The sequence below is a fragment of the Rhipicephalus microplus genome, chromosome 9 (assembly GCF_043290135.1).
Source record: "Rhipicephalus microplus isolate Deutch F79 chromosome 9, USDA_Rmic, whole genome shotgun sequence".
NCBI lineage: Eukaryota > Metazoa > Arthropoda > Arachnida > Ixodida > Ixodidae > Rhipicephalus > Rhipicephalus microplus.
This window is the reverse complement of record NC_134708.1, coordinates 76,537,038-76,552,119: the sequence shown is the minus strand read 5'-3', so window position 1 is coordinate 76,552,119 and position 15,082 is coordinate 76,537,038. Positions and strand designations below refer to the sequence as shown.

The following is a 15,082-nucleotide window of genomic DNA, read 5'->3' as shown; positions in this document are numbered from 1 at the left end:
GAGGTAAACATGGTAAACCATGAATCCTCTGTACATTTTGCCCACTCGATTTTATTACATCGCTCCCCCTAGCGTACGTCGCCGCACTAAATCGAACGATTGCCTTCAACCAATGACACGCGCCATATGTGACATCATTCCTATTTTATAAGATCTCGCGTTTTTCATCAACTACAAGTACCGCTTTCTAGTTTATAACATCTTGCATCTTTTAATCATCAGCTACAAGTACCACCATCTAGTAAACACTACAAGAACTAAACGAGAGGTGGCTACATGGATGGATGGATGGATGGATGGATGGATGGATATGGCTGTACCCTTTAGATCGGGCGGTGGCTAGCGCCACCAAGCCGTAGAACCTAATGAACCAAAAACTATATTTTTTCCTTAAAAAAAGAAAAAAAAGAAAAAGAAAAAAGGGAAAAAAAGAAAAAAAAAGAAAGTGTTTGAGGATTCGTGCTTTGCAGTGAAGAGTTTAATTTTCACTCGTGCCTTGAATTTAGCCACCAATCAGATAACCTCCTTCTAGTTAAGTCTACCCGCTTAAAGTTTATTTTGCCCTCCCGGTCCCTAAACCCAAGTGCTTTGAAGAACTCTGCGCCATCATCCTGAACTATAGGGTGAAGCCTTGGGCATTATCAAGTGTGCGGCAGTTTCTTCTTTCTCTCCACACGCACTGCATACTGTGTCTACCCCTTCGTATTTGGCCCGATATGTCTTGGTTCGCAGTACTCCCGTTCTGTCCTCAAACAGTAGAGAACTACCCCGAGTATTATCATAGATCCTTTCCTTGGCAATTTCCGGCTTAAACGTTCGATAGATCTCTAGTGCGGACTTCTTTATCATGCCCATTCTTCACATGTCAGTCTCCGTTTCCTTCACTTTCTTCTTAACCGATAGTTCTTTTTGGTTTGGCCACCTGCTGTTTTCTAAGTATTTACCAGTCAACTTCCTGGTTCGCTTCCTCCATTTTGTATCGACATTCTTCATGTACAAGTAGCTGAAAACCTTCCAAGCCCAACGCTCTTCCCCCATTTCTCTCAATCGCTTCTCAAATTTTATCTTGCTGCTAGCTTCCCTGCCCTCAAATGATGTCCATCCCATATCACCTTGTACTCCCTGATTTGGTGTGTTCCCGTGAGCTCCTAAAGCAAGCCTACCTATTCCACGTTGCTTACAGGAGACGGTACCGCCATCTAGTGAACACTGCAAGAACTAAACTAGAGGTGGCTACATACAGGCTACAGGGGACGCACAGCCCACGCCCCAAGGAGCTTCGCCCCTAAAAACAGCAATGCTCGCATTGCTTTGTTGGCCTGCGACGCGTAGACCTATGATCCCATGATCTTCTCTACGGAAAATGGAGTATCAACACGTTGCGTTCGCTCGCTGAGTGATCACAGGAACACAGTCAATGTTCAATCGTCTCGTCACAGTCGCACGAGTCGCATCTGAAGCCACCTGGAGGCTGGGGAAACACAACGTGAGAAGGACACAGGACGAGCGCTGAGCTCACAACTGAAATTTATTGCGCATGCCATTCGCTTTTACGGCGTACAGTGCACCATGCCACCTTTGAAGTCAATTCTTGCCCCGTCAGGAAGCGTTCTGTATTTTAACGGGAGGATATCACGCGTACTTCTTAAAAACCACGCGTGCGCAGCTCGCATGCTCATGTAAAATGCAAAGTTTAAACAGGTGCTGACAAACTTTAAGCAACAACGAAAGTTCAATAAGGCAGCATTCATGAAATTTAAGAAACGAAACCAGCCAACATACCAAAGCAGGCAGTTGGTTGGTTTCGAAACTTTATTGTGGTCCTTCAAGGCGCGCGTCAGTGCGCAGCGAACGACTCCCACGTCGGGATCGTTAGGCCAAGCATATCAGCCGCTCCGCGGGCCTGCTGGACGGCCCAAAGTTGGTCGGCCAGGAGGAAGCTGCGTAGGGCCGCCTCCCACCTGACTGATGTAGTGTTGGGGCAGTGTCACCGCGAAAACAATTCAAGTGAGAGAGAGATAACGATGCAAAGAAAGGCAGGGAGGTTAACCAGACGCACATCCGGTTTGCTACCCTGCACTGGGGAAGGGATAAAGGGGAGAAAAGAGGTTGCAGAAAGATGAGAAGGTACACACAATCACGAGCACATTCGAAGAGCACACACAGTCTACAGGCGGTCGCTCAGGTTTTTTGACTTTAGGAAGTAGCAGTGCTTTGGTTGCTTTCTGCGCAACTGAGGCAGATGCCCAAGGTCCTAGTATCTTCTGCACACAAAATGGTCCGGGGTCAAGTCGATGCAAAACCATCCGGAGCTGGCATCGCTGTGTGTCGTAGCAAGCGCATCTGCACAGGACGTGTTCGATGGTTTCTTCAGCTCTGCAGTAGTAGCACGTAGGAGTGTCTGCCATACCGATGCGAAAGGAGTACACCTTTGTAAATGCAACACCCAACCAAAGGCGGCATAACAGTGTCGCATCGGAGCGGGAAAGTTGTGATGGTAGCTTTAGCTTGAGTGAAGGATCCAGTTCATAAAATTGACACCTTTGGGAGCTGGTAGACGACCAGAACGTGCGTGTGAGATCTCGAGCCAGCAGGTGAAGTTGTCTTGCTGCATCATTCCTTGATAGAGGAATCGGGACTACACGGGTTTCTTCATGGGCTAAGCAGGCTGCATCATCGGCTAATTGATTTCCGGTAATACCGATATGTCCAGGCAGCCATTGATATATAATATCATGCCCTCGTGCTAGAGCTTCATGATGACAATGTCTTATTTCTTGTACCAATTGGTCATGACTCCTCCTACGCATGGCAGACTGCAAACTCTGAAGCGCTGCCTTCGAATCACAGAATATGACCCATTTTCCTGGACGTTCGTGAACGAGATATTGTAAAGCAGCCCTTATAGCAGCAAGCTCGGATGCCGTAGATGTAGTGATATGCGACAACTTAAACTTGATTGTCATTGCTGCAGCCGGAATTACTGCGGCACCTGATGAGCTGCTGGACAAGACGGACCCATCAGTGTATATCTGCGTTCGGTCCAAGTACAACTCATGTAATAATAGCAGTGTTGGTTGCTTCACTGCTACTCTGGAGTGATTGCTTTTCTTTTTGATTCCCGGAATTTCTAGACGTACTTGCGGCTGGTCGAGGCACCACAAAGGACATGCCATTCTTGCAGCTGGCGTATATCCTGATGGAATGCTGTTTAGGTGCTTGGCTATGACGTCTGAAAACTTAGCACGTGGTCTTCCGGAAGGTAGAAGGGCCAAGTGGTGGTCAGGGACACGGCTAGCATGTCGAATGTGCGCTCCGAGGCAATCCACAACTCTATATGTCCTGACCAGATGGTCTTTGGCAAGCATGATTGTGGCATAAGTAGAAGCGCATCGGGGCAGTCCTAGGCAGATACGCAGTGCCTGACCCTGCAAACTCTCCAATGAATGAGTATTCGATTTGCAAGTGTTAGTCAGTACCGGCAAGCTGTAGCGCAATAGACCCAGAAATAGGGCCCTGTACAGCAGTAGCATGGAGGCCACAGAAAATCCCGATGCTTTCCCGCACAAGAATTTCATTATATGCACAATAGATAGCAGTCTCTTCTTCAAGTACGCACAATGTGGGCTCCACGAAAGACTTCTGTCGATTATTATGCCCAGGAAACGATGCGTCCATGCATATTTGACACTCTGCCCATTGATGTAAACAATTCGAGTGAGCTAAGCAATGAACAAATGACCCAGAATAAACACGGTGAAATGATGCAGGAAATGAAAACTTCAACGTGCTTTTACATGAGTGTGCATGTGGCGCACGCATGGTTTTAAAGTGGACGTGATAAATAAAGACGTACTTGTATAGTGCCTTTTGTGCCAATTTAAATGGGTTTTGGCTCAACATGGTTCGAGGCAGGCATCTCTGTACAGGTTTGCATCATAATGCTCAGAGTGTTGAAACAAAAACCACCTTTCAAGGCTACCGATCACACCCTTTTTAGGCCGGCTGTCTTTTTAAGATCTTGGGACCATTATATTATGTAAGCCTTTGTATTATGTGTGTTGTTTTCTGCTCATTCCTGCCGAAAGAGTTCTTGGGAGAGAAGAAGGTGGTCTATATGAGACGTTTTTTTAAACATTATGACACTGTGGTGCTGATTGACCCTTGCCGTCACAAGTTTTCACGTTAAACGTGGAGTCCCCATTGCTTTGTGATCAGATAGTGCCGTTGGCAGGCATAGCTTAAAGGGACGCTAAAGTCAAATAACAATTTAAGTCAGAGTCAAAGCTCAATATTGACAACGTCTAAAACGACAATATTAATACTAGTAGTGCCCTAGTTACCGAGAAATTATTGTAAAAGCACGAGAACACATGCACCACGAGTAGAGCATTCTCCAAATGATCCGGATAACGTCAGACTTACCGCATACAATTAATCACTAGTAATCGAACTAGGTGTACTAAATAATGAACCTTCCGCGCATAAAGAGACGTGCTAAAATTCTGTTCGTTTGTTTGTGTTTGATTCATGGAAAGAAGAACCGCCGGGCGTTGGGGAATGAGGCGAGTGGTTCAAAAGTTCTATTTCTGCCCGGTTAAACTGGACAGGTCGTGCCATCTAGTGGGGCCCAGTTGAACGAAGCACACCTGCCATCTCGGAGACCATGACAGAAAATTGTTTAATGGCTGTTGTTCCTACTGTGGCTTCAGCTAATTTCATTCTGCTGCTGCTTGTGTCGGCGTGTGGCAGCTTGGGCTAGTTGGTATGGCATGACGATAGTTATAGCGTGAGAACAAAACGACGACACAGAGACAAGAGGGACACGAACGACATGAGCACTCGTGTCCTTCGCGTCATTCTTGTTTCTGTGTCGTCGTTTTGTTCTCTTGCTATAACTATCATTATGTCAGCGGCAACGCAGCGAAACCGGGCAACGCTGTGCATGACAATAGCATAGGACCATGACATGAAGCATTGAGGAAGGAAAGCTAAGAAGAGTGAGAATTGTGGTGGAAGTCCCGTGCTTTTACAGGGGGGTTTTATGAGACAAGGCGGGCGCGCCGGCGTCTCGTGTCATTGGCATCAGCACTCATATGGCCTCGTTGTTCACAGCCGGCTGGAGTTTCGAATGTGCATCTTTATGCACCTGTTACACTTGAAAAATGATGCGATGTGTTAGAACCCTACAGTGAGTGTTGGTCTTCACGGTTGTGAGTTTAGTTTATATCGCTTGAGTTCGAAAGCGGTCATTTACGAAGCTCGCGACCGCTCCTCTGAATTTGCCCGCCGTGGTAGTCTAGTGGCTAAGGTACTCGGCTACTGAACCACAGGTCGCGGGATCAAATCCCGGCTGCAGCGGCTGCATTTCCGATGGATGCGGAAAGGTTGTAGGCCCATGTGCTCATATTTGGTTGCGCGTCAAAGAACCCCAGGTGGTTAAAATTTCTGGAGCCCTCCACTACGGCGTCTCTCATAATCATGTAGTGGTTTAGGGATGTTAAACCCCACATATAAATCAATCAACTCCTCTGAAATTGGTTGGTTCTGCTGCTTCGTTCTTTTCCTTCGGTACTGTGCTCTTGCGGCCTCAGCTAAGGAAGCCTAGAATTCCTAGACGAGAACGGCAGTGTCTATGGCCCTTACTGCGAGAGGCGATGGTGAGCCGTTCTCGTGTACGACGATCACAACTATCGGAAAGCAATACGTGGCCCACTGTTCTCACCGGAGCTTGCCGAGTCAAGAATTAAACGTGCCTGCCAGTAAAACAGTAAAATGATTTATTGTTGTTGCATTATCGCTTCTTGTTTATGTTTGTGCACGGTAGCCTCATGTTTGGCGAAATTTTTTATGATATGGTCACAGACGGCCGACTTCCTGCTGCAACAATATTCGTACGTTCGTATCATCACACACATGGCAATGAATGATTCGGAGGCGGTTGTTTAGCTAAATAGCAAGATAAGCTAAATAATATTTTATCTTACACTATGTTCTGTGCCTCGAACCTACTGTATGTCCAAAAGAAAACGGCCTGTCAGGCAGATTATCCCACCGATTCACGCCGTGTCTCTCTGGCGTGCAGAAAAAAAAAAAACGAAGGGCAAAGCTGTAGGTGCATTGTAGATTCACGATATCAGCCGTAGTGAGGCTGCGAATAGCATACAGGCACTATTCAAGCAATTATCGCAGCACGTTTGGTCGTAATCAGCACGAAAAGTTTCACTTTCCCAGCTCGGCCATCAGATGGCAGCAGCGACGTCGCCCGGTGCGTACGAAACCAGCTCGCCTCTCTCTCGCCAGCACCCGTTGCGCGAGCCGCCGTAGTGTACTTTATTCTTACTTACTTCCGGCTTCACAAAATGTGACTTCTCTTTTCAGTTTATTCCTCCCTTCATGGCAACAGTGACGTGAAAGGTTCCACTTGAGGCGGGTAACTTGACGTGTGTTAACGCGATGCGGACCAGTGGAACATGATTTCACTTGAAATTAAAAAGTTCCATAGCACAAAAGTAGTGCTACGAGGTTTCTGGACCGCTCTTTCAGCAATCAACATCGACGACTTAATATTTGCCTTTATTGTCCCTTTCAAGCTGAGTATTTCGTAATTCAGTATTTCAAGCTGAGTAAGCTTAGCTACGGAGCAGAAACCTGGAGACTTACAAAGAGGGTTCAGCTTAAATTGAGGACGACGCAGCGAGCAATGGAAAGAAAAATGGTAGGTGTAACCTTAAGAGACAAGAAGAGAGCAGAGTGGATTAGGGGACAAACGGGGGTTAAGGATATCATAGTTGAAATAAAAAAGAGGAAATGGACATGGGCCGGGCATGTAGCGCGTAGACAGGATAACCGCTGGTCGTTAAGGGTAACTAACTGGATTCTCAGAAAAGGGAAGCGGGTTAGGGGAAGACAGAAGGTTAGGTGGGCAGATGAGATTAAGAAGTTTACGGGTATAAATTGGCAGCACCAAGCACAGGACCGGGTTAACTGGTGGAACATGGCAAAGGCCTTTGTCCTGCAGTGGACGTAGTCAGGCTGGTGATTTCGGAACAGTGTCTCTAACAGTGCTGGCTCTTTGCCATTTGCGCAGCGTGGAACATGACACCGTTCGAGAGCGGGAACGACATCGTTGGGGTCTGGGCGGAGGAGATTCGGGGGAACGTCCCACCTTCAGGGATGCCAACAAGGTATGGTACATGCGGTAGATCAAACATAAGGGTGAGAAAAGGGAAGTTTGCGGTGTTACTGTTGTGAGCATTACACAATGTCATGCTGTTTCTATTGCCAGTATGTTCTCAAGGTGGCTAGTGTATCCAAAACTGGCGGACTAACGAGGGTAATTTTTGCTTCTCAATGAATTTCCTCGGGTGGTGACGTACAAATGTAGACAACCCTGCATCATTTTGGTTTAGTCTCGCTAATGTTGACCTGACCTGCAGGGTATGCTTTTTCGCCGGATCTTTGTAAGGAAGTGTTGAACAAGAAAAATGATATGTTAAAAAGTGATATGACATGGTAAATTGATATTTTCTGCACGTTTGTCTTGCCATTGTACCGCCAGATACTACTAACTAACGAAAGCAAATAGTATGGGGGGGGGGGGCTTATTTGCGTGGTTGTTATCCATATAGTGATATGCAGCTAAGGATAAGGCAAGTGATGTTGATTCAGCCTACCTAGACAGTTTGGTTGTGGTTATTATGCAAAGAATGGTGACATTGCGAGAAGACTTGCCGAGTTCTTGGAGACTGCGGTTGGATGGGTGTGAAACTTTATTCGAAGTCTTGAGGCGCACAACTCAACGCGCAGCGGGCAGCTCCCACGTTCGGACAGTCAGGCCAAGCGCGACCGCCGCATCATGGGCCCTCTAGACAGCCCACAGGTGATCTCCGAGATCGGGACCCTTGATAGCGGATAGCCACTTGTCTTCATTCGATTGGTCCGTGCCCTGCAACGAGGGGCGACGCCAGAGCATGTGGTCTATAGGCTAGAGAATTCGTTGCAGTGCCTGCAAGCGCTATTAGGATAAAAACTGCGGTAGCATCATTTTATTTGGGACACAGGAGTGATAATGTACAACGAATGTACGACGGAAAGTCAGCCATTACCTACACGTTTGTCATATCTTTTTTGATATCGCGCTGTTTGTCTTCTGTACTCGGATATTTGATAAGTGTTTTTAAATGTTATAGTGATGATGTGAACTTTTGGCGTTAATTCTACTGTTTTTCTGCCTTCTGTTGCTGACATATTCTGAATGCTGCATTAGAAGTTTCATGAAAAAAAAAAAACGAGCAGTGATCCGTTTTCTCTGGTGGGAGTTGGAGGGTGTCGAAGGCTTTCACATTGACATCACACTAACCTGGAAATATGAGAAAAGTGCACTATTATGTAAAAGTGAGCTTTCGGGGATCGAGAATTTGCAATTCGCAACAGACGCGAGAAACAACTCCCCACAAGCGCTGAGGTTTGCTGTCGAAGAAACTTTTGTTTTTGCGGGGCAATTCACGGCCACACACAGATCATCGCTTTGTTGGAACCACCTACAGTATAAGGTTTTAGTTTATGAAACAATCCCTCTACAGCCCTGACCAAAACCCATGTGACTTTCTCTTATTTGGGTCACTCCAAGCTGGTTTGAGTGGTCACCGTCGCTTCAAATTTAGGCGTGTAAAAAAATGCGGTGCAAAAGTGGCTTCACGATGAACCTACATAAATTTATTTGAAAAAAAAAATACGTGACCTCGTTCCCCGTTGTGGTAAGTGCATGCATAAGAAGGAAGAATATATATAAAAAATTGCACCACCTTCCACTAAAAGGAATCGTGTGGGTGTACGTAGCAGCGGGCTTTAACGGTTACACTGACGGCGACGTTGACGTTGGTGTTCATGACGGCGTCGCGCAGGACAGAAACCTGGGGAGGCGCAAAGCATGCAGAGATGGCCAGGCGCTTTCTACTGGAGCCGGCCAATCACTGCTAATGGCCAATGAGAGAGAGAAGACCCATATTGGACACAGAGACCCGCGTTCCACTTTTAGTTAACACGCACACTGCGAATGTTTATTGTTCAACAGCGCACAGGAGAAATCTTCCACCGGCACTACATTGGAGGTCAAGATCCAGTGCGTATATATGAAGAGTTTTCAGGAACGGCTATGCAGCGCAAGCACTCGTCTCTTTATCAAAAAGCTTACTAGCTGACGCTGCCTGCTTCGGCGTTGCGAAGACAGAGAGGGGGAGCGTAGGAGAGGAGAGAGAGAAGCCTAGAGCAAGCGCATGCACAATGATGGCGAATTCCACTCGTCGAGCAAGAGCAAGTTTTCTTGCTCCACAGTTGACGATCCGCGTTTCGCTGGTAGATTCAGAGCAAGTTCGCGTTTTCCACTGGTAGATTCGGAGCAATCAACTCCGCGACGAAGCGTTCCGCGTGCTCCGTCTTGCAGAGACGGACTTCGCCGGCACTCCGAGAATGCGTTGCCGTCATTTGCGGTACAGTCGGGCAGCTGGGTTGCCTTCAGCGTTTTTTGAGGCACTCTAGTAACCCTGTGCTCTTGTTTACAATTCCTAAAATTGGAAAGCGGTAGCCCTGCTTTCCGCGAGACTGCGTGGTCGAAATGCGTGCTTTGCAGTGGCGTGACACAGTTGTCATTGAAACGTCGAGAGCAGAAAAGAAAATAGTTTCCAGTGGCGGTTTAGTGACGTATGCGCAAAAAACTTCGGGAGAGACTTCACGCCGGGCATTCACGTGTTCCACTCGCAGATCTCGTTTGGCACACTCCCAGTGCTCGCTCCCAGATTTCGGTGGCCCCTCCGGATCTACCAGTGGAATTTGCCATAAGAATGGTCACGCCGCACGCCAGATTTAGCTTGACTCTAAGCTGCTTCACATCTAGAATGATGTGCGTAATATAGCCCAAGTATCACGTTGAATGGTGGTTTTGCTAGGAGACTCACTCAGTTCTTGGAGACTGTGGTAGGATTTTATTTTTAGGAGCGATGCTCGCTAGGCCCACAACTCGCCATCGTTGCCGTCGAAGCTCCCCACCGCATCACCACTCCCCATCCCGGCGTTTTTAGAACCCCTGTTGCGGCTTCCTAGAAACATTTGCTTTCCGAAGTTGCACGCGACGGCCGATGAGAAAACTAGTGACACTAGCGAGTTTTAGTGCTGGGTACGCATTCTCTTGGGGCCTTGCGGGCTTGGGAGCGCGCGGCGTTGCGTGCCCAACCCATACCCAACCGGAATGCCTATTGGTTGGCGCCACGGTGGCACGCACGCAAACGCAAGCCGCACGAAGTTCACACGCGCTCGCAGAGCCATAGCGTGTTGTCGCCTAAGTATTATTTAGGTTTTTTATGATTTAAAATGTTAAATAAACATACATAGTGATCAGGACACTTTTTTATTGTGTACAGTAATCTGGTATACGCAAAAAAGTGAAATACAAAGTTATTGTAACGACAGTGTCGACATCTTGTGACACGTCGTGCAACCGCAGTCATGAACATGTTAGCTTACGCGTAATGTTTTTGAGGTGAAAATGAATAAAAAGGTTACTTATTTGTAATATTGTCGCTGCGCAGTTTTTGCACCAGATGTACATTGCACAATGTTTCTGCAATAACAAAGTTGTGGTTGTCTGTTTCACTATAGCCGCGCTAGATGGTGCCACCTACTCAGCGCTGGTCGGGGGCTGACATGTACCTTTTAGTTTCTATGTTCCAGGCCTTTCTAGCTATGGAAATCTGGCTGAAACCGTGTAATCGCTATAAAGTGCTTGCACTTTGGCTTATTTTAACTCGACGGCTAGAGTATCCACAGTGCGGATACCGTGAGTTCTTGCGAAGGTGGACCGCGCGAACGCACGGCCCCATCGCCCCAGCGATCTTGCGACGCATCTGTTTGGGGTTTTGCGCATGCGCAATACCACCGCCCCAACATCCTGCGTACGCAAGCCGCTTGGGTACCCAGCACTAAAACTCCCTACTGCCGTTCCATCTTTAACCATGCCTCGCACGTTAGGAAATCACGCACACAGTACGGAGAAGGCAAGCAAGGAGAAACACCCAACGCGTTGTTAGTGGCTACTCCTTGCGCGTCTCAGCTGGGCGAGATGTGGGCGTCGCTTCAGCATTTAGGCGTCAGCCGCGTTTGCTGGTTCGCGAGCGGAGCTGCGAAACTGTTCTCGTTCGAGAGAGAGAGAGAAACTTTATTTGCGCATAACGCGGAGCATACCAAATGGCCGGGCCCCTATTCCAGGGCTTCGCTGACCCTAGCGATCATCTCTACCCGTTGGACCAGCCGACGCTCATCAACAATGGCCGAGCTGGACACCAGTGCCTCCCATTGTTCCTATGTGTTGTTTATGTTGTGGTGTTCTTCATTGTGATGTGTATACTCCCGCATGATGTGAAACAGAGTTGGTGTGACCCCACACCACTGACATATATATCTGTATGCTGTGGGGTAGAATATACGTTGCCTCTGGAAGTTCATGTATGTGTTTGCTTGTATTCTGCGTAATGCCGCTGATTCCATTGCTGTGAGGTTCTTATGCGGTGCTGGATACAGTTTTATATTGTCCCTGTAATACTGAAGAATTGTACCAATGTTAGGGTCTAGGGGCGTTAGATCGTCTAATGTAGTGTGCAAGAAAGCTCGATTTGTGAAGCCTCGAGCCGCCTCCTCCGGAAACTGTGACGCCCTCTTGCCCTGGCGTCCAGATAATGGTTTGGGTGTATTCTATTGGAAAGTCTTTATGAGCTTTGGTTAGAATTCGGAAGGCCTTCATACATATGCTACTCGTTCGGAAAAAAAAATCACAGCGTATCCACAGAGTGAATGATAGTGAGTGTGCGAAGCTCCGAAGGTGCATCGGTAAACCGTGAATCCTCCGTCAACTTTCCCCGGTCGATCATCAAAGCCGTGAGAAACTGTATTTATACACAACTTAGTTTTATTCAATAATGGTAGTGGCACGTGGCTTCCTTCTGTGGCCCTTTCATTATAACTGCTTTATGGTCTCCAAAATGATAGAGGGGTTCTCTTCTAGCACCTACCGCAGTGGAAAGTTTGCCGAGACAGGTTCTTGAGATAGTTGTTCCTTGCATGTGATCATACGATGTACATCTGGGAGCATATCGAGACGCTATGTGCGAGCGCGTGCTGCAGCAGCTTTCCGAGCCCTCCGCACTGCCGTTTTGTCTGTGTGGCGCATAGTCGGAGCACGCTGACTGCCTAACGAAAGTGGAAACACGCCAAGAGCGAGCGAATTTTATAGCTTTGGACCCTAACAGTCGCCTATTCCACTTGCACGCATCGGCGCGAATGCATCCATCCAATAATCGCACAGATGCGCCATCTGGTGGTCTCCTATCCCACTAAATGAGGCGCCTTCTACGCATAAAAGTAGAGCGAGCACTGCAGTGCCATCTATAGGATCAGAATTCGAAGTAACCTATGATGGCTATACTCGCGGACAACGTTTCTTGGCAATGCAGGAAATACTATGAGGGCGGAGTCTTTGCACATATACCAGTACGTGAGGTATTCCAGTATGTCATGCGTTCCGTAACGCTGTGGAAAGTGCTGGCTGTGCGCTATTAGAGTTTCATATCGACGTGGTCGTCGCTTGGCATTTGAGATACACGGAAAAGGCGGCACGGCTTTATCATGCGTTCAAAGGCGTGAAGCGACAACAAACAAATTAAAGAAACTGCGCTTGTGTGATCCGATTTCTGTATTGAAGAGCTACATGCAAAAAATGAAGTTTAGTATATTTCATGACTCGTGTAGACAACAAGGACACACTTGTAGGACTATACATTCTTTAGCGGCAAGATACGCGCGATTTGGCTCTGTAGCTTTCGCTGCATTGCCAAGAAAAGTCCATGACTATAGCATGACTGGGTTCGTAAGGTGTTGGTGAACAGTCTCTGAAGCTGCATGACCTGTAGCAGTATTCGCCGAGAAGGTTGAGCTTTTAGCCGTTGCTTTCTCTCACATGTAAGCCTGCTCTTGCACTGTTTTGTTTGAAGGTAAACTCCGGCGTTTTGTAAAACGATATTAGGATGTTGCAGTTGTCGACTTATGCTGGACGCCCTCTAACTGATAGTGTGGTTCAACTTGCTTATATAATCATGGGTAGTATTAAAAGCAGTATAACTAATTCACTGCGTGGACACAGACGTCGTGTGAAGCTAAATGGGACAGCGCTTGCAGGGGAACCCCGGCCAAGAAGCCGAGACGTCGCGACGCGCCAAGATCACCATGGATGACTACAAGGAGAGGCAGCGGCGGTCGCGTGACCCCAAGTACCTGTTCGGCATTCCGGGAATCAGTGCGGCCGTGCAGACTCACGCGCCACCTGCCGTTAGCAGCAGCAAGGCATCCACGCGGGCTGCCAACACCTCTGGTAGGTGTTGCTTGACACCACTCACTATTAGCAGGCGAAAGTGGACGTATTGTTCTCATACTGTTTCGTCTAATGAATTCTACTTCTTTCAAACGATTGCTTCAATAATACGGCAGTAAAAAAGGTGAAGCACGCAATAAATAATCTTTATTAAACCTGAAATGTTCTGGCAACAGCTTGATGCTGTACCGGTGAAGGAGTACATTTCAGGCGGCCCTAACGCCATTGCTGAACATGCAAAAACATGATGGTCCAATGCAGTGTTATAGTTCAGGATCAGCACTAAAATATCGTTTAATTTGGCCTTAGGCCCTCTGGCCCAAGAGAAGTTTGTTTACCACTTCATTCTTTCTTTGAGGAAGCACTGAAACTGTTACATTATTATTGTGGAGAACATGCTTCGTTATACAAAAAGTTATTACATTTACATTCATTATGTGAATATTCAACTGTACCTGCAAATGTATTTGTTTCACTTTTTTGTAAGAAATGCTAGCGTAGAACCAATTGCCATTACACTGTAATGAGTTTGCAGACACAATGAATAGCCACATTATCAAGATATATTTTAACTGTATTTTAGCTTTGTGACTTAATAGGGTACCATTTGTCGCTCTCTGTGAATATACGTTGGCTTGAGATGGCACCGTCACTCTATGGTATAGTACTGCCGTCTCACTAAATCTAACAGGGCAAAATTATTAGGCGAGTGAGCACAGTGCTGAGATTTTTATCTGGTAGATTTTTATCTGGTAGATTTTTATCTGGTAGATTTTTATCTGGTAGATTTTTATCTGGTAGATTTTTATCTGGTAGATTTTTATCTGGTAGATTTTTATCTGGTAGATTTTTGTCTGGTAGATTTTTATCTGGTAGATTTTTATCTGGTAGATTTTTATCTGGATTTTTATCTGGATTTTTATCTGGTAGATTTTTATCTGGTAGATTTTTATCTGGTAGATTTTTATCTGGATTTTTATCTGGATTTTTATCTGGATTTTTATCTGGATTTTTATCTGGTAGATTTTTATCTGGTAGATTTTTATCTGGTAGATTTTTATCTGGTAGATTTTTATCTGGTAGATTTTTATCTGGTAGATTTTTATCTGGTAGATTTTTATCTGGTAGATTTTTATCTGGTAGATTTTTATCTGGTAGATTTTTATCTGGATTTTTATCTGGTAGATTTTTATCTGGATTTTTATCTGGTAGATTTTTATCTGGATTTTTATCTGGTAGATTTTTATCTGGATTTTTATCTGGTAGATTTTTATCTGGATTTTTATCTGGATAAATGTTGATCACATAGAAATTCAGTATTGTGGTAGCTTTTCAATATTAGAAAGAAACAAAGGCTAGGAAAACATTGGCTAGGAAAACATTGAAGTAAAGGTTCTAGCATCCAATTATGATATGGAAAATGCACCGATTGACTATGAGAAAATGATTATACAAATTAATGCACGCACTTACATATAAGCGCATGTGACTTAGATATAAAGGTGCTATATTGTGAGACACCATTTTTATACTTAGACATGGTATTACTATATTAATAAAACCAGTGTTACTGCATTAAAAATTTTCTGTATGCAGTAGTATAGTTGGATAATTATTTCCGACTACATGCAAATTGAAAATAATATACCATTCTGTGGATGAAAT

General features: G+C 45.9%; 1 protein-coding gene across 4 annotated transcripts in view; it reads left to right on the top strand.

Annotated features, from left to right (window-relative positions):
* Positions 1-15,082, top strand: part of LOC142771907 (uncharacterized) — a 129,563-nt gene that overhangs the window by 62,205 nt on the left and 52,276 nt on the right. For 3 of the 4 annotated variants that reach the window (XM_075873891.1, XM_075873889.1, XM_075873890.1), the window contains 2 exons: positions 7,091-7,187; positions 13,225-13,417. In XM_075873891.1, coding sequence (XP_075730006.1) covers positions 13,273-13,417 — 145 coding nt within the window. In that variant the 5' untranslated portion in view covers positions 7,091-7,187; positions 13,225-13,272. The remainder of the gene's footprint in view (positions 1-7,090; positions 7,188-13,224; positions 13,418-15,082) is intronic. The other variant, XM_075873892.1, reaches the window with a different exon arrangement.